The sequence below is a fragment of the Convolutriloba macropyga genome, chromosome 7 (genome assembly GCF_964194025.1).
Source record: "Convolutriloba macropyga chromosome 7, txConMacr16.3, whole genome shotgun sequence".
In the NCBI taxonomy this organism is placed as follows: domain Eukaryota; kingdom Metazoa; phylum Xenacoelomorpha; order Acoela; family Convolutidae; genus Convolutriloba; species Convolutriloba macropyga.
This window is the reverse complement of record NC_134474.1, coordinates 44,726,939-44,752,167: the sequence shown is the minus strand read 5'-3', so window position 1 is coordinate 44,752,167 and position 25,229 is coordinate 44,726,939. Positions and strand designations below refer to the sequence as shown.

Sequence of the window (25,229 nt, the reverse complement as noted above, 5' to 3'; positions counted from 1 at the left end):
AAAGAAGTGTCAGACGCAGGAAGCTGGTGTGTCGACTGAATAAATCAATTTAAGGTTTGAAAAGGCTGCTAATAACCGGTATAAGAAACTGGCAAACCTTCTAATGAGCCAGGGGTTCACCAGAAGCACTAACAATCATTGCTTGTTTATGGAAGCAGAGACAGAGGGCCACACCTTAATCCTGGTCAGGGTTGACGACATCATAGTAGCATCAAGAAGCTTGGCAGTGATCTCCGATGTCAAAGAGGAACATAAGACAGCTTTCCACATGAAAGAAAGAGTGAAGCTACCTTGATTTCTGGGCCTAAGAATCAGACACTACGCGGGAAAAGTCACAGTCGGCCAAGAACGCCACAAAGAGACAATGCTCCAGCGGTTTCAAATGGATCAATGCAAACCCTCAAGGAGTCCAGCTGATTTTAATTTGAAACTTCAGACGACAAAAAATGACGACTAAGAAGTGGTTCAAAGGATCTACTGAAACTTGGCTTGATCACTCATATATCTGGCAAAACAGACAATTTCTGACATCATGTTCACAGTAAAATTTCTGTCCAGAAACATGAATTTACCTGGCGATGCAGAAAACGACTCCTGCGATATCTTCACGGTTCAAAAGGGTTAGAACTCACTTACACAAAAGAGGTTAGTTATAATTTAGTGGTGAAAAAATTGATAAAGACTTGTTTGGTGTTGTGAACGACAGAAAATAAACGACGGGTTATTCCTTCAAGCTCAACAGATGTGGCTCAGCACTCAGCTGGAATGTCAAGAAGCAGGCTATCATGGCTTTTTTCATCAAAAGAGGAATATCAGGGCATGGCAGCAGTTTTTCAAGAAGCACTCTATCTCAAACAACTTCTGGAGCTTTTTGGCATCCAACAGAAACATCCAATAGCAATAGTTGAGGACAATCAGAGTAGTATCAAATTATGCCATCAACCAGTTATGCACAAGAGGAGCAAACACATTGAGTCAAAATTTCGCATCATTTGGGACAAAACAGAGAATGGGACTATTTCAATTCTTTACGTTCCTACTGACAAAATGGCTGCCGACATCTTCACGAAATCGTTGCCAGTATCGAAGGTGGAAACAATCAGAACAGTTTTGATGAGAACAGACCGTATGCGATCAACTCAAGTCAGAGAGGGGGTGTTAGAAATTCGGTCAAACTATAGTGTTGAACTTAGTTAGAAATATTAGCAAGAAAGTTTAACTTACCAGATTAAAAAAACCAGCGTAAACTTGATTCTAGTCACAAATTTTAAATAATTGGATCCTCAATTAATGGTGTTTAAAATCAGTATTCTCTCCAAACTGGGGAATCTAGCTAACTATTATATGAGTGAGATTATTTGATGTAAAATCTTCGCAGTACGTATTAAATAAATGTGATACCACCGGAAATGTGAACGAATTCTTATAAATGTGTAAAGGCATACTATTTATGGTATCCCTTGTGACTGAATTCTAGGAAATTTGCAGAATTAAACCATACTGAGTAGCCATTGCGAACACCACTGTAAATCATAGTGCTTAGATTAGTTTTGTATCTTGGTTTGCTCGCGCTGATAATGGGTATACTTAAATCTGAAATTTGCCTCTTTTTTGATCCCCAAAATCAAATCAACATCTTGATCTATTCATCAGATCTCTGCTGTAATTCTCTAAATTTTACTGTAAAACATCATTTTTGTTAATCTCTCATTTTGAGAAATTATTTTTGCTGTTTGATTAAAAACGCTTTTCTTCCGCTCGCGAAAATCCAGAACCCAACACTGCGGAAAATGCTTTTTGCATAATTTTAATATTTCACAACTTTTCAAATTTCCTAATAATTGAGAATGCAATCCAAAACATCGCCCAAAAATTAAGCGTTGGTTTCAGGGGCCGGCGCTTGAGAGCACAAATTATGCATCAGCAACGCTAAAGTAAACTCAGAATTGGGTAAGATCGGTGTTAAAGATTAGGCGTAAAATTTTGTCAATTTGAATTTTTGTATAAATTAAATGCTATATAATTGACATCAATGCTGACATTTATTTGGTTGAACGTAATTAGTATCATTGCAGAAAACTCTTTCTATATTGTCAAGGCCAAAAAAGCAAGCGTTGAAATTCTGTAGGATCGACAAAAAAGTAAACTATATCATACATGATCAACGCTAATATGCAAGTGTTGAAGTTCTGTAGGAACAAAGACACTATAAAAAATATTTTATGTTTTATTTCAGCGCAATAAAATATTTTTGTAAGATCAATGCTAAGTTGTATAGGATGAACGCTGATATTAAAGAGTTGAATTCTTACAAGATCAAGACTAAGAAGAACGCTAACCTAACAAACTGGAAAATCAGCGCTAAGAGATGTTGATCTTTTGTTCTTAACGCATTTAGCGGCAATCTTATCAATTTTTCGTTCTTTAGCGCTCTGCAACTCGGCCCGGGAACTAATGGCGCTGGATAAAAACAGGAGCACTGCAAGTTCCAACCTACTCAACAAAAGCTCAGGTACTAAAAAGCTATAAGTATTTGAGAATCTAAAATGACTGCTTCGGACTTAATACATGAAAAGTGGTTAGTGTACCTGGTCTTGTAGTGCATTAACAGCCCTCTTAGCCTCCAGAAGTTCTGTCTCCTTGTCTCCCAGTTGTCTTCTCAGACTGTCCAGTTCTCCCAGAATGTCCGCTGTCTCGGAACTTGCTCTAAAAAGGTACCGTTTAAGTTTAATCATTATCGCACTTGACGGCCGAAAATGAGAGAAGGACATGATCAAAGATAAGCATAAATCCCTTATAGGATCTCATGTTATTTTTAAAAGATTTTTATACGATTTTGCAATGCTAACATCGAGTCTCGACTGGGGTTTTTGTCGCAAATTGTCGATTTGTTTTTTTCTATGAATTGATTGTTATTTTTTTGTTAGTTTAATTGAATGAAATGTCATCGTTGCTTAATGATTTGATATTGTTTTTTGTCGTTATCATTTTTCATCAAACCCCTTTATTTATTTGTTTTTATATTAAATTTATTCTCATTTTATTAATGGTTCATTCATTAATTAGATTGTTTCAAAGGCGCTTTTAATCACTTTTTTCCAGTGATGTCACTCGTTTTTTACGGCAAGCGTAATGGCCAATTGGATGAGTTGTCGATTTTAGAAATGCAAAAAAACATATCCACAGTTATTTAACAAAATTTTGGTCAATCAATTTCGGCATTTCAAAAATTCATTTAAAAATTATTAACAACGCAAAAATGTATATATCTTGTGAAAACTCTAGCACTGTTTATTTTTTTTCTTTTGAATTTGCAGTGTGCGACTTTGGTCGCTTTTGTAATTTTGATGGCAGTGTTGGCATAGATGGCATCAACTACACAATCAGGTCCTAGAAGTTCACAATTGCAGGAAGATAAAATTTTATCAAGGATTGAAGAAAATTCCCACAGAATTTCAACAAGGAGGCTAGATCATTTGTGTCTGCCCATAATGTTCCGACACCGCTCATTCACACTCTTGATATACTTGTCAGCAAATGAAGTTTTGATATAGAACCTTCATTATAATACAAAGTAATGCTTTCGCATGGATACTTGATGTATTCTCAAATAATGGAAAAAAATTTAACAGGAAAAACATAACGGCTAAAATAGAAATCAAGGTGGCCAAGTTTTGCAAGCTGGAAAAAACACCTAAGCATTTTTCTGAAAAAGAAAAAAACGAATTCTGAAACAAAACTTTATCCATTTCAAACCACAGAAATGAATCAGCGACTAACGACTTGACAGCCGAAATTTTAACAACAAAAGCAGCCTTTCACTTTTAACAAACCATTTGACTCTATTTTTTCCAAAAGAAAAAACAAAACCTGGAAACGTTTCTTCAGGTCGTAGTTCTTCCTTTTCAGTAATTGAAAACTTGAAAACTGCAAACTTCGTTTATTAACTGCAGTTAGCAACGAACTGAAAAAATATGATCATTGGAAGTAAACATTAACAAAAGAAGTCAAGAAAAAGCAAAATTGAACACAATATGTTTTGATAATTATTAAAGTCGAAACAAAGGATAAACCTATATCCACTACAAAGCATGTGCCATTACTGAGAGTAATACTCAAATCAAAGATTAAAACAAAAAAACAAAAGTCGAGTAAAAAAAATTAACGAATTCAAGAACAGCAGACGAAAAAAATATGGGACTTCAAATTCTACAAAAGTTTGTTGGTGATTTCCTACACCGGGCTACAGTGCTCTCATCAATCAAATTTAGCGATAATACCACAAAAAGAACGACCAACGACCAAAACAGACAAAGCTACAAACAATTAACATGTTAATATTTGGTGCCCAAGTCATAGAAACCTTAAGTTATCAAGCACCTAATGTAAAAGCACTTATGTCTCGTCAGCAAACTCAATGATTCCCGTATTTAAAAAGACTGATTGGCTAGAACACAAAAAGTCAAAAAGGAAAAAAATAGAGAGAAAACTCAAAAATGACCTAAAACTTAAAAAGAAGTTCGGAGCCAGAGCCATAAAAACAAAAAAATGTTTAATTGACACAGGGTTTCACTTGTTCTTCTAAACTGACCTTAATTCTTCGCAGTAATTTATCGTATTAAACAGATTTCAGAAAGAAAAAAAACAGAGGCACGACTCACAAACCAAAAAAAATTACCAGAGGCATAACACATAAAATTAATGAAAGCAATAAATCCACTCACAGAAAAAACGAAAAAACTCACTCATGCCTTCAGGGGCAGTGAATGGGATCTGATTAAGGAAAGCAAGAGACAAGAAACCAAAAATTACAAAAACGAGTAGAAACATTTTCACAAGGTACAAATATTCTTTGAAAATATAGTCGAAATCAAAAAAAAATCATTGATTATGTATTGATTGATTCAAGCAATATCGTCTATGCACCAACAAAAGAAATGCAACAGTTTTAATACCTTCAGCAGCAAAACAAAATTAACTGCGAAAACAGCAGAACAGGTTCGGTACACTTTAAAAGCAGTTTGAAAAAGTTTTACACCAGAAAACAACTCACTCTTATACTACCTTTAATATTCAGTGTTACTAAACTCACTGCTTTAATTTTTACTCCCTATGACGTTAGAAAGTAAAAAAAAACATCGAGGGCCGAAAAAGATGGCTCCCCGGTAAAGAAAAAACAATTCAGATTCACGAGTAATTTCTAGCAGATTTTAGAATATTAATAACAATCTAGCTATTGGTTCGTGTCGTGTCGCGACATTGCAAGGTTTGCACTCATATCAACATAATTTGTCCAAAAAATTCTAAAATTGGTTGAAAAATGTGCTAAAAGTAAGCAACAATAGTGTGAAATGCAGAATATTCACAAAAACGTGAACATCATCTCGAAAAGGACAATAACTTAAAGATTCTTTTTTCATTTCTATCTTCGATGGGCTTTAATTTGATACTGCTCATGTCCTTCTACGTCAAAAATATTGATAGGCTAATTTGATTGACAAAGAGGGGCTTAGAATATTATTAATCCCCCTTTAAGACGAGTCGGACCAAAACAGATAATGGAATTTTCCTTGTTGATTATTCACCAGACCACTGCTGTGCAACGTGTTCGCTGACAATGGTTTGAAAATAGGCTAGGTAAGACTAGTTAGCCGGTTAAGCTCAATTTTTTATGCAATGTATTTTTTGATAGTATAATTGGACAGTATCGTTATAGGATTGCTTTAATATAATAGCGATCAAGTAACCGAAAACAAGTAAATGTGTAAATTAAAGAGCATTTCGGGCCACATTTATAGCAATCCGCCATATTTATAGCTAAATTGGGTCTACAACGTTGATATAAGAAAAAATGATTGTCTCATTTAAAATTTTTGTAATGTTCTATATATAGAGTATTCTATTCTAAAGACTAAGTTTCAAAGACTGCGAGAATTTTATTTTTCTGAATAAAAGAAGAAGAACACTATCTCTGATTCCCAAGCTGATGTTCTTGATGGAACCTAGTGTGTCAGGACCGAAAATGAACGCACGAGGTGGGCGTTGTGCGTTCAAAATTACATAGTCTGGAGACGTCAAAAACGAACGAGAAGTCACGAAAGAGAGTATGGACATGAAGAAGAACGCACGAAAATTAGAAGTTGTACAAAGAAAAATTTGAAAACGAAGGCTCTAATTTAAAAAAAACAGAACCTATAGCAGTCTTACTCTGGAGTACCCACTCTAGTGGCAGCTTTCAAGGCAGAAAGCCAAAACTCACTCGAGTTAAAAATGAATAGCAAATTGTTAAATGTGAAAAGAACTGCATTCAGTCTCTTGTTTTATGTTTGAGACTTTTACTTCCTGTACTATAGAGAACCTGATGTTGAAAAGAATCAAATTCACGTCTTACAAGCCAGAGTTCATCATATTTAGGCATGAGTTTTTGTAAAGATTTTTTAAGTTTTTGCATACTTTTCAAAAACATACTAACCAGTTCATTATTTTGATGATGTATACACGAAATAAACCATTCGTTATGTATTGAGCATAGTAGTATATACAGTATAAAAATTTTATGCAGTTATTGCAGTTTGTGTGACTTTGAACGCATGAAAGTCTGAACATTAATGCAGGAAAATCTGAACATGAACGTACGCAATCTTGTGAAAGCATAAAAGTCTGTTAATTGCACAAAAGTCTGGACATGAACGCAAGAAAGTCTGTTGCAATGCGCAAAAGTCTGGACACGAAAGCACGAAAGTTTGAAGAACACACGAAAGTCTGGACCTGAGATATTTCCATCTGTGTCGATCTGGACCTAGAAACTTTCTTTCAGAAGCGGTCTTGGCGTATCGGTTTCCGCTTGGTATTTTAACCTGGGTATTTTGGGCTTACAACATGATTTTGAGGCTGATGAATAATGCATTCCAATAATTGCCACTTTGATGACTACCAATGAGTGTACAAGCCGCAGTGGTTCTAAAATTCTTATCGCGATAGATGTGACAAATTTCTGACTAAGTTCTGGTGACTGCTATTATCGAAGAGTGTCTTTTTGGTTAAGCACAGTCAAAAAGGATTTCAAATTCTTGGGCATGATTAAGCAAAAAACGTCATCTAATTCGGGAAACTATTTTATTTTTTCATGTACCCGGCTCTGATGAAGTATGATTTTGTCGTGATTCAAATCGGTCAGAGGTTTCATAATATCAACCAGGATCCCTACCCGGTTGTTCTACGCAAATCAGCATGTCTGTTAGGTGTGGAAGGGAAAATAGTTTCCTTTAGTTTTGAGTACTACTAACTTTTCGACATAAGGCGTGACAGATCTGACGACATCCTTGAGTGAGTTGTGTTGAGTGCCGAGTTGGGTTAGTTGTTCATTCAGCTGTGAGTTTATACCTCTCAGCTGGTCGTGTTTCTCTTTCCAGTAGCCACACTTCTCACACGCATTGTTAGCCTGCTTGTAGTGCATTAGCTCACCCACAAAGGGGATACTCGCACCAGACTGAAAATCAGTGCATGTGTGTCCAAAAATTTCTTCTAAATTTTTAAAATTAAACGAGTGGTTATGGTTACGGAAAATGTCGGCCTATTGCGTAAATGGAAAAGACCCGGAAATTCATCGACGTCCGAGTAGGAACATTCCCTCAAACGAAAAACAAAAGTATAATAAATATTAGTTTGTCCGGTGCTAGGAATATTCGCCGACAGGGCGTTTAGCCGAGATGGAGAAATGAAAAATTTAACCAACAACTTAATTCTAATTAGTCGACAAATCTGATTGGTCAAAATATCAACAGTTCGCCCAATCAGTACAAAATGATGTGCCGCAGTGTGGTCGGCTTAAATTCTCTTTTTTTGGTTGTCGGTCGGCCAAACCTTCTGTCGGTCATTTCGGCTGTCGCCATTTATACTGCCCAAAAGTGAACTGCATACGTGAAGAAATGAAGAAAGTGAGACACTTACGACCATGTCCACTTTCTCCTGCACCAACTTGTCTCTGATCCTCTCCAATTCTTGCATCTTGTCACTAGAAACAGCAGATAATACATCAAATAAGTACTTGTAAGTCTTCACAACAAATTCATGTGAATATCACTTACTTGGCGAGAGACAGTTCGGCCATCAAGTGATCAATCTGCGCTTGGAATGGCTCAGTTATTTTTCCAACGTGAGTCTGAAAACAAAACCCTGTTGTAGAATTATTTTTTATGTATTTTTTTCTACTTATCGGAAGAGAACATGAATATTGTAGATCAAACTTTCGAAGCATTTTACAAATACTGGCCTGTTGATGGATAGACATAGACCTTCCGAGGTGAATACAAATTTCAACTTTCAAGAGCCAATTAAAAATTCGAAAGTTTATAATACTCACACTTTTGACGAGAATGCTCTTCTGAAATTCGAGCAACTGCAGCATTTCATCCTTCTCTCCAACCATGTGCTTCATCTTCTCGTTTTCCTTCTCAAGTCTACAAAATTAATCTAAATGTTAAAGGTTTCTTGGGCTCACTGAGTGCTAAAATTTTCACAGTCAGCCAACGTTGCCAATGGCTGGAACAGAAGATTTTTAAGCCCAATGTCAAAGGGCACTCTTTCATTCAATTCGTTTTTTTTTCAGCGGAAAAAAATTTCAAAAATTATACAGTGCTCAATGCTGTCCTTAATAAATTAAGTCTGTTACGAAGTAAATAAAAGACCGAATTTTAGCCAATCAGATTCGAGTATTTCGAAACTTTAAAATAAGAATTAAATACGTTCTAATATACGTAGAAAGTTCCGAAAAAGTTCAATTAACCTAATTTTAAGTAAATATAACCACGATATGTACCGATTGAGGTGGTTTTCGGCTTAATATTTTTAGGTTTTCTAGACAATTGCCGATTGAATACGAACTGATTTTGACGTCAATGACATCAGACAAAAAACCTGTTAAATGAACAACAAAAAATCTTGCCGTCTAAGTTTCACTTGTTGCTTTGTACGTCTTAATGCTTACACTAATGTTTACACGTTGTTATATGTCGAAAAAAGAGTCAAATTGAATCCTCGAACTACTGATTGTTCTTTATCAGAGTTTACATGGTGCCGCTCCGGGTTTACGGACACCCAATTCCTTAGTCTATTTTCAGTCTAATCGTTAATTGTTGTGATAAAATTTTTAAATAGGTCAAATGAATTGATGACCGGTTCTTGATTGGACATTGTTGAATGACAATATATGGAGGTTGAAGAGTGCCGTGAGAAATTAGAGAAATTACAGTCCACAGAGGTATTTGAATACAGATGCGGAGAATTATACCTAGTTAAACAATTGGTCAATGGACCTGAGATTGTGTAGTATACTACAGCAGATCAAACCGTGTATCTACACGGAGATTATGTCCATTTTGAGGGCCGATCAAGCGATACTCCGTTCTACATCTGCAACCTTCTCAACTTCAAACTGGTTTCGATTCGTATACCGGAATTTGGACAGCCAAGCAGTTCCAGTGTTGACAGGAGGTCTCAAAGGAGTGAGAATTTGATGGACCTTCTTTCCCGAGATGTACAGAGGGAAGATTTGTGTGGTACCTAATGATCGAATAATGAAAAGCTGACGGAGAAACTGTAAGACAAAATTTTTTTTTTCGAAAACTTATTGCAGTAATTTGATAAAATTTTAGACGGCAAGAAACCCAACCCTTGATATTCTTATTGCATGGGGCCTAGAATTAAACTATTCTTGGTAGAAATTACTGGCAAGGGGCCCAGGCAAACATAATTTTTGAGACTAAAAAATATCAATTTCGAAATTTTTTGGCCGATTTACCAAAAATTCGAGAACATTGATATAGTCGGTTAGTATATCAAAAAATAACCTCTGATATAGAGAAAATTGAGAGAAAATAATGCTAAATTGTTCAATTTTGAAAATTTTTGGTCAATTTTGAGGCAATTGCAAAAAACTTTAGAAAATCAATACCGAATATTGATAAACCCTACTATTGAGTTTAAAACTGTCCAGTTGACTGTATTACCGTTCCGTAATCAAGAATTTGCAAAAAATTGACCAAAACTTGGAAAAAATTGGACAAAAGCGTAAAATTTTGACAAATTTGTCAAAAAAATCATTTTTTCTACAAGAAGATTCGTAAATTGAGTGAAACTCAATAAACATAAAAAGTTGTGAAAATTTTCACAACCTCCGGCCAACAACAAAAAAAATTGAAACAGAGAAAATCGAATCCCTATAATTTTTTTCTCGTCGCTCCTTTATGTACCGTTTCGTCCGCGTCCTTTTCGTCCCTTAACATTTCAATTCTCCGTGTTCCGTTTTTTCAATAACGTCGCTCTCCCAACACTCCGCTTTTCGTTTTCTTCCGCTTTTTTTCGGATTTCGATGTAGTATATCATATGTGATGAAGTATGTTGTTATTTTTGCTGTAGTATGTTGAGTATGCTAGTATGCTGGTTTGTTGTTTAGGTCTTATAGCTTTCTAGGGTGTGACTTAAGTTTATTCTCGAGTTACGGCTAGATTGTCCTTTGACTTTTCAACTTTACTAATTTACTAGCCTTCCTGTTGTAGTATATTGATTTTGCAGCTGTATGTTTGTGTAACTGTATGATTGCTAGTTTGTTTGGTCTTGTTGCCTTCTAGGGTGTGACTTAAGTTTATTCTCGAGTTACGGCTGGAGTGTTTCTTGACTTTTCCAACTATCTTAGTCTACAAACACACTATTGTAGTATATTCCATTTTGCTGTAGTCTGTTAATACCGTTTGTATGTTGATCGGTTGTTTTGGTTTGGGTATTGCTGGGATGTGACTTAAGTTTATCCTGGAGTTACGGTTAGTAAATTTCTTGACCTTTACATCCTTTTACTGTACTACTGCATTGCCGTAAATTAGTTTGTCGTTAAATTTATCGTTATAGACCCATTACGAACTATATTAGATAGTCTTGCAGTAGCTTGTCTCTCCTTCTTCCTAGGGTGTGACTTAAGTTTGTTCTGGAGTTACGGCTAGGTTGGTCGGTTGAGTTTTTGCTGTGGTATGCTAACATAGTTCTTTCCAACCCCATTTCCCGCCCGTTCTTTCCCACCGTCCCGTTTCGTTGCGTAGCACGTTTTCCACCCGCTTTCCCGCACGTCCCGTTTCCGTTCCGTCGCGCACTGCTCGCTCGACCTCTCGTCTGTCCGGTTTCCGTCGCGTCGCGCGTTGCTCGCTCGACTTCCCGTCCGTAACGTCTCCGTTTCGTCGCGCGTTGCTCGCTCGACTTCCCGTGTGTCCTTTGCCTCCCTCCGCGTTGAGCGCATAGCGTTCAGTGCTCCACTTCTGTTTTGTCGGGCACAGTGTGCTCGACGACCTTCTTTGCTCTTTGGGTGGTTTGTTTCACAGACTGTCTACAGTGTGCTGTGTTTGGTGCCTTTTTCGTTGGGTTTGTTTTGCGTGGGTTCGATTTATTTGGAGTGTGCATATAATAATTAACCGTGTGCAGTGGTAGGTTTGCTGGTCTTTGGAAATAATAACATCGTGATGTCTAATAGTCTTGATCAAAAAGTCAAAAAGTTGTACGCTGCCAGGTCAAAGCGTGAGGCTGAATTGCATTCTATACATGAAGATATTCTTCATTGCATAACTAATCAAAGTTGGCGAGTGAAAGTTGAACGCCTAGTATCAAAGTGCAACGAAGCATTTATGACCGTTGTAGACAAAAATGAGGACCTGATTGCATTTGCTGGAAAAACGGAGGATCCAAGTGCACTTGTTCCTTCATTAGAGTCTTACTTGGAGGCAATGACAACTAAGAACGACAAGATCCTCACTTCAGCACGAAACTACATCAACTCTGCTGATGATAAAGTGAGTGAGTTTCAGGAACCGAGGGCTTCCATTCGTTCTAGACTTCCCTCATTGATGACCTCTTCGAAAACATCTAGTCAGCGTAAACATGATTATGTAATTGCTAAGATGAAGCGTGAAGAAATTGAAAAACAGAATGAGGCAGCCATTCGCCTTGCTAAACAGAAAAAGCAAATGGAATTAGATGAACTGGAGGAAAACAACAGGAAACGTTTGGCAGAGGCAACTCTGCAAGAATTTGAATTGCTGGACGCCGTTTCTAAAGGTAGCCAATCTGAAACAACTGCAAGTGCTAGGAGCTCAATGAGAAGTGAAAAGGCTGTCCAAGACTGGATCAACACCTCACTTGCTTTAAGTTTTTACAATGAGGAGAAAACTAGTGAACCACAGGTTATGATTGACCCTCCAGAATGTCCTAGCCACAACAACGGCAAAACAGTGGAAGATCGGAACAATGAAATTTCAAGGCATTCTATTCCAAAAAATTGTCGAGGCAATTACATTTTAAGCAATGAGACCTTACAGCAACTCGACCCCTTTTATACTCCACCTGAAAATTTTTTGGCTGCTGCTAACACACAGGCGTTGTACCAGGCGCACCTAAGGGCGCAAATGAATCAAACAGGCCAGCAAGGCACGGCGCTCCCAAGCATTATTAACCAAGGAACCGCGGATAGTCAGCCGCCTTCTGTACGCGCCCCAGGGGCTTCTTCACCGCCCATTCAACAGCCCATTCCACCACAGACGTCCGCACCACAAGGAAATCAGAATATTGCAACCGAGGTTTTTCCCAACGTACAACTTCAAATTTTGCAATCCAGGGGACCTGAAACATCAAGTCTGCCCGAAAATAATTCGGCCCAGCGTATATGCTTACGACAACAATATAATTTTGTCCCCCGAGCACCAAACGCCACTCTTCCTCCTTTTCCGACAACAAATCATCCAGCCCCCGCAATAAACGTTCCCTCGCACCCAAGCGCCCCACCAAGTCCAAACACACAACAGCACATCCCCGAACCCGCTCATCATAACTCCCTTCCCATCCCGAACCCAGTATTTGCACCTAACCTCACTGCTCCCATTCCACACGCCCCTTTGATCAATCAGCCACCCGCTCACAACAACTTTCAAAATAATACTAGTCAAGTACACAAAGTCGTACGTTCCGTTGCTCCTCGTTTCCCAGATATGCCCAATATCCCTCTTGGCCAAAACTTTGTGCCAAATATGAGCCATTGGCGTTTTCCACAGCACAGACCGTCATTAGTCAACCAAGACGCTACCACCGTAAATAATGTTGCTCCAAATGTACAGGCACACATCGCACCATCAGTTACTAATTTTCCACAACAAACATATTCGAATTCACCCCTTTTGATTGATATGCAATCACCATCCGGCACACATCAAGAAAACCAGATTGCAACTACAAGTAATATTGTACCTGGTCTGGCCACTCCGGTTTTTCAGCCAACATACCCTTATGTTGGGCCCACTCCGTTGAGTTGGAGTGGTCCGCAGGTGTCTGCACCTGCCCCTCCGATACCGGACAATGCGTCATTGATTAGGGAATTAGCTGACGCAATAAACAGCAAGAAAAATGACCCTTTGCCAGAATGGAAACTTGCTCAGTATAATGGCGATCCATTACAATGGCACGAGTGGTATGGTCAATTCAAAAGCGCGATTGACTCGCAAACGCTCACTGATGACGTTAAATTGACATACCTTAAGACACTCGTCACTGGTAAAGCAAAGATTGCAATCGCCGAGTTTGCTTACTGTGGTTTAATGTACAAGGATGCACTAAGGACTTTGGAACGTAAATTTGGCCAGCCACAGGCAGTCGTAAGTGCACACTTGGATAAACTAAGCAGTTTTCCACCTCTTAAAATGCACAATAGTTATAACATCATAAACTATTCTGCTGCAATATCCAGTCTCGTTGGGGTTTTCAAGTCGTTATCATATGATGCTGATTTGAAGAGCGCTTCCCTACTTAACCAAGCGGTGCAGAAGTTACCACCAAACATGAAAGAGTCATGGTCACTCTTTACGGTTAAGAAGCACTGGGTTAAGCCTACCCTCCTTGACTTTAACGATTGGCTTAAAGAAAAGGCTGAGGCCCATGATCTTATGAAACAAAGCGCAACCAAGGCCAAACCTGAAGAGAACATCACTTCAGTAACCAAGACCAAAACAGCCTCAAAAGTGTTTGCATCAAATTCGCAACAAAGGGAAACAAAGAAGCAAATGCCATCTGCTTCCACAAATACTTACTTTCGATGCATTGTATGCAAAGGTAACCACCGGCTATGGGAGTGTCGAGTTTTCAAGGAAAAGACCCCAACCCAGAGAGCTAAGTTGGTGGCGGATAACAAACTTTGCTTTTCGTGCTTACGGGACAAGCACACATTCCGCCAGTGCCCTCAACCAAGAAAGTGCCGAGCAGAAGGGTGCAATAGTTCGCATAACACACTATTGCATGGAGCAGATAGGGTTTTCCCAACAAAACAGTCGACAAATTCCAATACCATTCAACCTTCTGGCAACACAGGTCAAAGTAAAGCAACTTCTAGTCAACTCCAGCCTAATAAGACCACAACAATGTCATCTGTTACTGATGTTAAGGGGCTCCTTCAGGTGACTGAATTGCAGTTGGTCAATTCGTCCGGTTTAGATACCAAGGCTTTAGTTTTGTGTGATACCGCCTGCAGTAACTCTTGGGTGGCCGGTAGTCTCGCAGATAGACTCGGTTTGCACGGTAAAGCACTAAAGCTAACTGTCAAGGGTATTAATACCGAAGAAGTAGTTGATACTAGGGTTGTTGAAGTTACTGTGAAACCAAGAGAACAACAAGATTTCGAACCATTCACCGTCAACCCTTTCGTTAAAGAGAGTCTGAACGTCGGCTCAGATATAATTAATGTACAGGCCCTGCAAGAGACTTACCCACACTTAGCAGTCCTTGATCCCGTAACATATTCCTATAAAGACATTGAGATGATACTCGGACAAGATGTCTATCATGCCATCCGCCCGTTAGAATACTTCTCTGCCGATGAGAAGCGTTCACCCGTTGCCGTACGCTTGCCCATAGGTTGGGTCTTAAGCGGTCCGTTACCATCAAGTTCGTGTTTAACCTCAACGTGCTTTAAAGTGAATATCGAACAAGACAATGAGTTAGCAAGTCAAGTAAAGTCATGGTACGACATTGAATCATTCGGGGCAAACAAGCAGGTCGACCCAAGATCTGCAGCAGACGCAAGGGCTCACGAAATCCTTGAGAGTACCACCATACACAACGGCCTGAGATACGATGTCGGAATGCTGTGGGCAGCAGATAACACCAAGCTCCCAAATAATTACTTCTCATCCCTTGTGCAACTAAAATCTCTCGAAAAACGATTGGCTAAGGATGAAGACCTTAGAGAGAAGTATACTAGTACCATCAAGGAAGACCTAAACAAGGGGTATGTAATTGAGGTTCCGGACGGTCACAAGGTTGAGAAGCGGTCCGATAAAGAGTGGTACCTACCCCACCATCCAGTTTTAAACCCGAACAAACCGGGTAAGGTGCGTAGGGTGCTCAATGGAGCAGCAAAATTTCATGGCGCCTCACTGAATAAATCTTTGCTCACTGGCCCTGATCTGCTCCAAAACCTTGTTTACGTACTTCTTCGCTTCCGACAACATCCATATGCCGTCTCTGCCGACATCGAGGGAATGTTTCTACAGGTTGGTGTATTACCATCAGATCAACCATCACTTCGCTTTCTGTGGCGGGAGGACCCCACAACTAACGTTGTAGTGTATCAATATACGCGCCATATATTCGGGGCTAAAGACTCGCCCACATGCGCCAACTATGCATTACAACGCACTGCGAGAGACAATGCCAAGTTTTACCCCGAAGCTGCAAAAGCCGTCCTTGAAAACTTCTACATGGACGATTACCTTGACTCAGTGGAGTCTCCCGAGAAAGCCATCAATAGATCGAAGGAATTGGTACATCTTCTCCATCTCGGTGGATTCAAGCTTACAAAATTCGTAAGCAATGTACCAAATCTGGCTGACCGAATTGATGGTTCCCCTCAATCTACTGAGCCCAAGGTTATTGTTTCATGTCAGGAAGATTCATCGCATGTGCTAGGGTTAAAGTGGGATCACACTAATGACACTTTAGTTGTGAGTAGGGGTACAAGCTGCGCTATCACCAAGTCCCTCACGCAACGCTTGGTCTTAAGTCTTGTCTCGAAAGTCTTTGACCCCATTGGTCTTGTCGCACCGTTTACCGTCGGTGCGCGACTGCTCTTAAAAGACATCTGGCGTGTCACAGGACAACAATGGGATGACGAGCTCCCACAGGACATCGTTCAAAGATTTTTAGTTTGGAGTGCGGACTTACCAAAGCTTGAAAACATCAAAATTCCTCGAAGTTACTTTAGTGGACCCTTTGATAATATAGAGTTGCATATGTTCGGTGACAGTTCTCAGGATATTTTTAGTGCCGTTGCATTTCTTCGAGCCCGAGTAACAACTCCTACGGGCAAGATAAAAACAGAGCTTTCGTTTGTTTTGGGGAAAGCGCGCGTGGCGCCAATGAAGGTAATGACTGTCCCAAAACTGGAATTGCAAGCAGCTCTACTTGCCGCTCGGCTGAAGAACGAAATTATTCAGGCACTTACTGTAACTGTTAACCAAGTATTCATGTGGACAGACAGCACGACCGTTCTTCAGTGGATAAACTCTAATGAAAAGCAACCAATCTTTGTTGCAAACCGCGTTTGTGAAATTTTGGAGTATACCAGCGTTGACCAATGGAACCACGTCGCAACCAAGGATAATCCAGCTGACGCTGGCACGCGTGGAATGTCCGCTGAGGTTTTGCAACTAAGCAGTTGGGTCAATGGTCCACATTTCTTATCTAACTCAAGTTTCCCTTTCGTACCGAACAAAGACGTCATTAATAACATCAAACTTGGCGTCAACCAAGCAGTCATCATAGAAGACACTGTCTCTCTCGCTACATCTGTTAAAAAACAGACAACTCCCGTTCCGTCGTTATTCCCATTTGATAAGTTTAGTTCTTATCAAAAGTACTTGCGCATTGCCGCGTACGTTCTCCGGCTTTTGCCGAAACATGCCGGCTACCGTAACCCCGATGGTAGCATTACCGACCCTACTGAGCTTGACGAAGCCGAGCGTCATCTACAGTATTTGGTGCAAGGAGAGTCTTTTGAAGCCGAAAGAAAAGATCTCATTGACAATAAATTCGTTAAACGGAGTAGCCGAATTGCTCCACATTCACCGTTTATTAGTCCAAATGGGCTAATCCGTTCCTCGGGCCGCATCAAGCGGTTAATTGAAGTTGGGTTCAACGTAAAGTACCCAATCATCTTAGATGCACGTCATCCATTTGTAAAACTGTTCCTTGAACACACGCACGTAAAGCATTACCATCAGGGCGTTGAATACCTAAGATCAATTGTGCAGGAACACTACACAGTACTGAAACTAAGATCATCCTTGCGTTCCATCAAAGCACACTGCCTGAGATGCCGAGAATTCCAAGCTGTAACTATGCAACCAATCATGTCTGACTTACCTAAGGAGAGACTTGCTTACCAGTCTCCTCCCTTCACGAACACTGGCGTTGACTACTTTGGGCCATTCTATGTTACTGTCCGCCGTACTACTGAGAAAAGGTGGGGCTTCCTCTTCACCTGTCTCACTACTCGCGCTGTCCATGTCGAGATAGTTACATCCATGGACACCAGTTCTTGTGTTATGGGAGTTGAGCGGTTTGTGTCACGAAGGGGTACACCTGCCATGATTTGGTCGGACAATGGTACTAACTTTATTGGGGCGGAGAAAGAGCTCCGAGAAAGTATTGAAAAGTGGAACGTTGTCAACATTGCAGCTCAGCTCGCTCACAAAGGTATAAAGTGGAGGTTCAATCCACCCAGCGCACAACATCAAGGGGGTATCTGGGAGAGGTTGGTACGCAGCTTCAAGCGCGTGTTGTATACTATTCTTGGCACGCGTCGCCTCACGGATGAGGTACTGCATACTACCTTTTGTCTCGTGGAGAATGCTCTCAATTCGCGTCCTTTAACACCCGTAAGCGCCGATCCGTGCGATTTGAACGCTTTAACGCCCAACCACTTTCTTTTAGGAGAATACTCTACCGGTATTCCGTCTGTTGTCGGCAATAATGAGCTTGACCACCGTAACGCTACGCCCGTGCGCAGTCGTACGCTAATGCGATCTGGTCCCGTTGGATCAGAGAGTACGTACCGACACTGAACCGACGCTCTAAGTGGCAGACGCCTGCCGAGCAACACCTTAAGACCGGTGACTTGGTTTGGATAGTTGAAGAAACCAACCCTAGGGGTTACTACCCAACCGCTCGGATTGTGGAACTCCGTTATGGCTCCGATAGCGTCGCGCGCTCCGCCGTTTTACGTACGTCTACCGGTTCACTCGTCCGCCCGCTTGTAAAACTTGTACCAGTTTTCCCAACATCTTCTTCCGGGCCGGAGGATGTTACGAAGTAAATAAAAGACCGAGTTTTAGCCAATCAGATTCGAATATTTCGAAACTTTAAAATAAGAATTAAATACGTTCTAATATACGTAGAAAGTTCCGAAAAAGTTCAATTAACCTAATTTTAAGTAAATATAACCACGATATGTACCGATTGAGGTGGTTTTCGGCTTAATATTTTTAGGTTTTCTAGACAATTGCCGATTGAATACGAACTGATTTTGACGTCAATGACATCAGACAAAAAACCTGTTAAATGAACAACAAAAAATCTTGCCGTCTAAGTTTCACTTGTTGCTTTGTACGTCTTAATGCTTACACTAATGTTTACACGTTGTTATATGTCGAAAAAAGAGTCAAATTGAATCCTCGAACTACTGATTGTTCTTTATCAGAGTTTACAAAGTCTATAACCAGTTAGGTTTTTAATTTGGTATTTTAAAAAATAAAACTTTAAAGCAAGATTTTACAAGACACTCTGATCGAAAACTATCAGTTCTTTGCGCTAAAAAGTGGTCAGGTGCCCCATCTCGCGAGTCTTTCGGTTTTCACTGGGCTCAGGTTCCAGACCTCAGAGTCATCATCTGATCAAACCATTTCCTACATTTCTGACCAGACAATGTTTCTGACTTCGCATTGAGATCGGACCATGCGACCCTTGAAAATACGCGGGCTTAGTGCAAACTAAATTGTCTCCGATCAGAATATTTTTGAAACTTTGCCCTCTAATCAGGCCATATTCTAAAACACGTTTCAGTTTCTATAGACTCATATAATGTATTCTTAAATACATTTGGCATTTTTCAGTTAAATCTTTTGGCATATTCGACTTGAACTCGAAGACCAGACATTTTTAGTTATTACTCGATTACATTTCGAATGTTTTCCTTGTTACCACCATTTTCATTTTTGGTCGTTGATATCATCGTTGCCATTACTGGAATCAAAAGGAAATGAGATCAAAAGCCTGTGAGAACAACGGCTATTTTAGTGTGACATATAATCATACCATTGTCCAGACTTCGGTCATTGATAAGACTTTGGCTCGACTTAGACCCTGTAGCGAAATTTGAGCTACAAAAATTTAAGCTTAATTCTTAGTATTTAAGCATTTTGTTTTCTATTTATTTAATCCTCATACGCGATGATATTTTAAATGAATCCAGAAAATGTTAAGATGAACCAAATCTCCAAATCAGAGATGAACTAAAGCCGCTAATGTGAATCGCATACCTAACTATTTCAAATACATTAAATTATTTCAGAGTACTTTACCGGAAACATAAATGCTATGGTATCATTAAAAAGTTTTAATTATTGTAATTGTTTTCATTATTGTTAAAAAATTATCATTATTGTTAAAAAGTAACAGCAAAAGAATTAACCTCTTGCTCTTCTCCTGTTCTTGAGAGAGGTTATGGAAGTAGTTGCTCTTTTTGTTCAGCTGTTGCTTGAGTCCCTTGATTTGGTTCTCCCTTTCCTCCACGGCCATTTCCGCCCTGCTCAGTTGTTCCTTCAGATCCACCACCAGCTGTGACGAATATTCCACGTCGTTCAACTTCTGGAAAAACACACGCGACTTTTTTTGTTCTATAAAAACCCAACTTGTACATTAAGCCAAAAAAAGTTGGTCTTTGAGCCTTGGTGCTCTAAATCTTTAGCAGTAAATGGAGTAAGCTGACACCACGGTAGCGATTAAAATGTTACATTACTATATTCCTGTTTTTGTGAAAAAAGATGGGCTGATAAATGCATTTTCGTTTGTACCTTTTTGACGTCTTTGGCAGCTTTCTCGGCCTGGTGTAGTGCGACCTCTTTGTCCTCTAGCAGTTCCCGACTGTGTTTCAGCTCCGTCTCCATTGTCTCCATTTTCTAAAAAAATCCACAAGACCTCAATCGTCATTTGTGCGACCATATTTTGTTTTTTCCCCTTAAGTGTCAACTGCAACTGAATGATTACATGACGAAAGGAACCAGTAATTATAATCTTTGTCTTAATCAGCGATGCCTCCATTTCATCAAATGCTAATTTTGGAAAGTGATTTAGGAAATGTCCAGACAAACAGCTTATCAAAATAATTTTTTTCACGGAATGATCTGCTAGTCAATAGTGCTTCTTACTGAATGGAGTTATTCTGAGTGGCTTACATTGATGAGTTCTTCGTTCTGTTGTTTGATCGTGTCGTTCTCTGACTCAATGCTGCGAAGTTCATTCCTGGTCCTGTTCATTTCGTTCCTCTTACTCTCCATTGCATCACGGAAGGCCGCCAATTTTTGTGTAGTCTCTAGCTCAGACTAAAAAAAGCACAGTAAATTCTTCTAATTTGATTAATTCAAACATAAGCTCAGATATCACAATGAAGGAAGATACTTCGCGATTTAAAAAAATACGTTACAGGGGGCGCAGTGCGTTGAATGTAAAATAGTTGTAACAGATGAAGCATTATTTGTGTTATTCAAGTTTCGACCAAAAAACGGGAAACCGTCAATAGATGATGACAGTTCTGTGGTAATAATCAAACTATTTTAATGATTTTAAGAGCATAATGCTCCGAAACGCTCTCGAGCAAAACAAAAATCTTTAAAGAACTATTTTTTCAGAAAAATAGAAGTAAATCTTTCGCATCTTCGAATTTAGACAAAACAAAACTTTTAATTTTTATTATAAAATCAGTTACTGAACAATATTCAGTCTCTTTCTCAAAAAGCGCTACAAAAATTCTTTCTGGTTGTCCAGTTTTAAATTTGAAGCCAAAAATAAGAAAGTTAAAGCAACCGGAATTATTTTTAAAAAATGTTCATAATTAGCCATATCTCCTTAATTCTAATGTTGCGTAAAATAACATCCCCTGTTAAAAAGATAGAGTTTATTGCGCACAAAAAAGCAGGGAATTCTAAACAGTTTTTTCAATCGGATGACACACTTTGACAAAGTTAAAAAGAATTTTAAAATAATTGCCATGCACACTGTGAAACATATAAACCAGATTGTATAATAGATACAAACAGCCAATTGAAAACAAACAATCAGTTCCAGAGGTTGGAGCAACCACAACACTGGATATTTATCGATGTTCCGACAGCAGATAAAGATGACTTTTTCGACCCTCGAATTTTTTTTGGGGAAAGGGAACTTTATACCCGAATCTATAAATGTAACATAATTAGAGTTAAAAATGTGCAAACAAAAAACTAGGAAAAACAAATTTTTCCCTTTCTTCTGTTCAAAAATATCTGTTAGAAGATTAAATTGTTTATAATGCAGTGATTGACTTTTTCCTCCTATAAAAAAACTGGTTGCTTCCGCAACTAAGGGTAGATCCAATATGTCTGAAACTGTTTTATAAAAAAAAACTCAATTCTTTTCTTTAACTGAACAAAAAAAGTTCAATTGTGATTTTGTCTTAAATTCTTTCTAATAGAAATTCATGTTTGGCAATATCTGATAAATTTAGGTTCGATAATCAATCACGGGTAGTTTGAACCAATTTTCTCTTTATGTTTATTTAAAAAGAAGCACTTGTTTTTAGGTTTCAAATTTCAAGCACTTGTTCAGCCGTTGTTTTCGATGAATATTTAAAAAAGGAAATTTGAAAAATTTATTATAGTTTGCCAGCTAATCCTTTAAAAAAAGTTAATCATCCCTAATATTTAGAGACTATTCGTTGCTCATTACTAATCTTAGGGAAAAAATCAGCATTTAGATTACAAAAAACTTTAAAAAATTATCGTTCCTTTCTGATTCATAAAATTTTGTTGTGACTTCTGCCTCCACTGACGCACATATAACTTTTTGGATTTTATAAGAACTCAAATGAGATTCACTTCATTTTATGAAAATTTATGCGTTGACATGTTGTAAGATATGCGGCTTTTAGCTGTGATTTATTTTTAAGATTAGAAATTTTTATCGGTGAATGGTTAAATTCACCGCTTAAACGGTGAAACAATATAATTCACCGCTACCAGCTGGTATTTTATTCAAAATAAAATTTTACCACTGAAAACCTCAAGTCTTACAAAAATTCATCGCAAAACAATTCATATCAATTTTTACCGGTAAACTGACCCAAGATGTTTAATTTTTAGGCGTCACTTAATTTAAAAAAGGAAATTTGAATAATTATTTATAGTTTACCAGCTGTTTAATTAGAAAAAAAAGTTTAGATAACCATCCCTTATATTTAGAGACTGTTCGTTGCTCATTACTGATCTTAGGACAAAAATCAGTTTTAGATTACCAAAAACTGTAAAAAATTCTTTTCTTTCTGATTCATAAAATTTTGTTGTGACATGCAGATATTAAAATTATTAATCCGGTCGTTTTACAAAAATTTATTTCATTGATCATTCTGAACGTAGTAGAAGGGAATTTCAAATCAATTTTGATATGTCAAGGAGATACTCAATGTTCTTGTGTGTTCTCATTTCATTCATTCCCCTCATACCGGTATGAAAAGAAATGGTTAAAAAAAAATTTGGCAGGTTGGAAGACTTTTTAAGCGAAACACAGCGGTTGACAACCACCTTGTTAAAATTTATGTAAACATAAACAAACTCATATGTTTCCAGACAGTCGGGCTAATTACAGGTAATGACAAACTGATATATGCCTGGCAATCACGATAATTACAGGGTGTAACTTGCAAAAATTAACTTGCTGGCGCCTAGATAGCTTTCATCGCTTCATTTAAAAGATCACATTGTAGCTCTTTTGCTTTGCCTTCTCATTGGTTGAGATGAAAATTGACTTATACTCAAAAAAAAAGTTTTCCTTGGTTTCCGTGTAGAGGTTATATGTCCGGGTAAAATGTAAGAGTTGCTGTCAATAGCGAAATGCGATTTTTTTAGCCATGAATGCAGTGAAAAAAATGAGTTTTTGTAAGATTTACCGTTTTTAGCGATGTTTTGTGTAAGGTTTGCGGCTTTTAGTGGTGAAAATTTTATTTTCACAGCGTTCAACGGAATTCTTGAAGAAAAGGAACTGACGTACGTGGGTTAGAACCTCTGACCTCCTTCATGCTAACCACTTCTTCCTCCACTGACGCACCTATCACTTACTTTTTGGGTTTCTGAAAATCTAAAATCGTCATCAATCCAAAAAATCTATTGCAAAACAATTTACATCGATTTTTAGCGGTGAACTGACGTAAGATGTGGGATTTCTAGGGGCGAAGTTTTTATTTTAACGCTTTCACTGCATTCAGCTCTAAAAACCGCAATTCTTACAACCCTTCAAAGCATTCACCGCAAATTTTTCATATTATTTTGCGATTTTTAGCGCTGACACCTCGAGTAGCATAATATGACAAATACCTTTTTAAGCGTGGATACTTCATCTGTGAGTTTCTTCACTTCGTTTTGCATCCTCTCTGCCCGCATGACTGCCTTGTCCTTCTCTGTCTGAGCAGAGGCTAACTTATCTTGAAGACTGTCTACATTCCGGGCACCATTCTCAGCGACTAATACGTCATTCTCCAGTTTCTCAACTCGCGACTAAAGCAATCATATTATAATGTTCACTGCTTGAGTCGTGAATGTATATCTTGCAAGATATTTGTGAGATGAGTGGTTATATTGCAAAAACAAATGGTTATCCTGTAAGATCTGACGAGATTCTTGCAAGATCTTGCAAGATAGCCAATTGAAATCGACTTGAGTAGACAATAAAGTTATTTTGTTTCTCTTAATGTTTTTCCACCTAATTTTCATGAAGTTACTCAGTATGTGATGTCATAAATAGGTCTAAGTATTCGTTACTTTATCATTGTTGTAGCGCATAAAGCAGGAAAGCGCTGAAAAATGCTGAAAATACATAAAAGTAGCTAAAAATTTTTGCATATATTTTTGCACTGAATGCGAAAATCAGGGAATATATCCAAAATTCGTGCTAAGTGTTGCCTGCTTTCCGGTCTAATTACTTAGCAGCTGCAATATTGTATTTAAATTGTTCATGGGTATTGTGTGTTTGTTAATAACCTTGCTGAGTCGAAGTGCCTCCTTGAGTACTGCTATCTCTTTGGTCATGACCTCCTTGACCTTCTCGAATGAAGTGGTGTCGTGTTCCATCATCCGAATGGCTTGACTCGTGTGCTCCACAACCTAATGCAAAATAGTATTCAATAAAGATTCAGAGCACGTCGGGCCTAACGAAGATCCATTTTTAACAAGGCTTTCAGGACTTGTCGCGATGAAATCTCGTTGTTGTGGCCACGTTCCTTCTCCCAATAGTCAAATTGCTTTTCTGTTTGTCTATTTGATGATTATTTCTTTTCTTTGTTTTGCGTTATCGAACACGAGCAAAAAGCGTTCCTGAACCATCAATTGTTGCCTAAAAATCATGAGTTTACCTATCCTAGTCCAAAGAAAACGGATATTGTAAAATTCTTGCAGAGAAGTAGTTACTTTGCAGCAATATTCTCTCAGAATTTCTTGCAAGATTCGGGCAAACTGTGCCCGAACTTTTAAGAGAACCATTCGATATCGACTCGAATTAAGACCACCCTTCATTCAATACATTTATCCAAACTGAGTTGTAGTTGCCGGGTTTCCAAATTCTCTCTGCATCTATCCCACGGTTTCTTCACCTCAACATTGACCCATAGAAGTCCGCTATTTCCTTTTAGTTAGCATTACCTGTTCACTTTTCCATGCTGCTGATTGGAGTGCACTGTGTGACAGGTGGAGAGTTTTGAGCTGTGCGTCTAACTCGTTGATCCTCTCGTCCAACAGTCTCTGCTTGTACTTACTCAGACCAGCCTTTGCCACGTCATTTCTCTCTGCCTCCAGTTCGCCGATTTTCTTCTCCAATTCCTATAAATAGTTTTAATAAATTCCTATAAATAA

The 25,229-nt window shown here is 38.6% G+C and overlaps 2 protein-coding genes across 3 annotated transcripts in view; both read right to left on the bottom strand.

Moving 5' to 3' along the window:
• Positions 1–25,229, bottom strand: part of LOC142342905 (argininosuccinate synthase-like) — a 251,670-nt gene that overhangs the window by 167,478 nt on the left and 58,963 nt on the right. The gene's annotated exons all lie outside the window — the stretch shown is intronic.
• LOC142343044 (uncharacterized) overlaps positions 1–25,229 on the bottom strand; it is a 54,004-nt gene that overhangs the window by 20,319 nt on the left and 8,456 nt on the right. The window contains exons 7-17 of the mRNA XM_075394730.1: positions 25,020–25,196; positions 24,363–24,485; positions 23,700–23,879; positions 20,532–20,678; positions 20,151–20,255; positions 19,769–19,944; positions 8,363–8,459; positions 8,088–8,161; positions 7,951–8,014; positions 7,287–7,489; positions 2,589–2,706 (exon numbers count right to left, since the gene is read on the bottom strand). Coding sequence (XP_075250845.1) covers positions 2,589–2,706; positions 7,287–7,489; positions 7,951–8,014; positions 8,088–8,161; positions 8,363–8,459; positions 19,769–19,944; positions 20,151–20,255; positions 20,532–20,678; positions 23,700–23,879; positions 24,363–24,485; positions 25,020–25,196 — 1,464 coding nt within the window. The remainder of the gene's footprint in view (positions 1–2,588; positions 2,707–7,286; positions 7,490–7,950; positions 8,015–8,087; positions 8,162–8,362; positions 8,460–19,768; positions 19,945–20,150; positions 20,256–20,531; positions 20,679–23,699; positions 23,880–24,362; positions 24,486–25,019; positions 25,197–25,229) is intronic.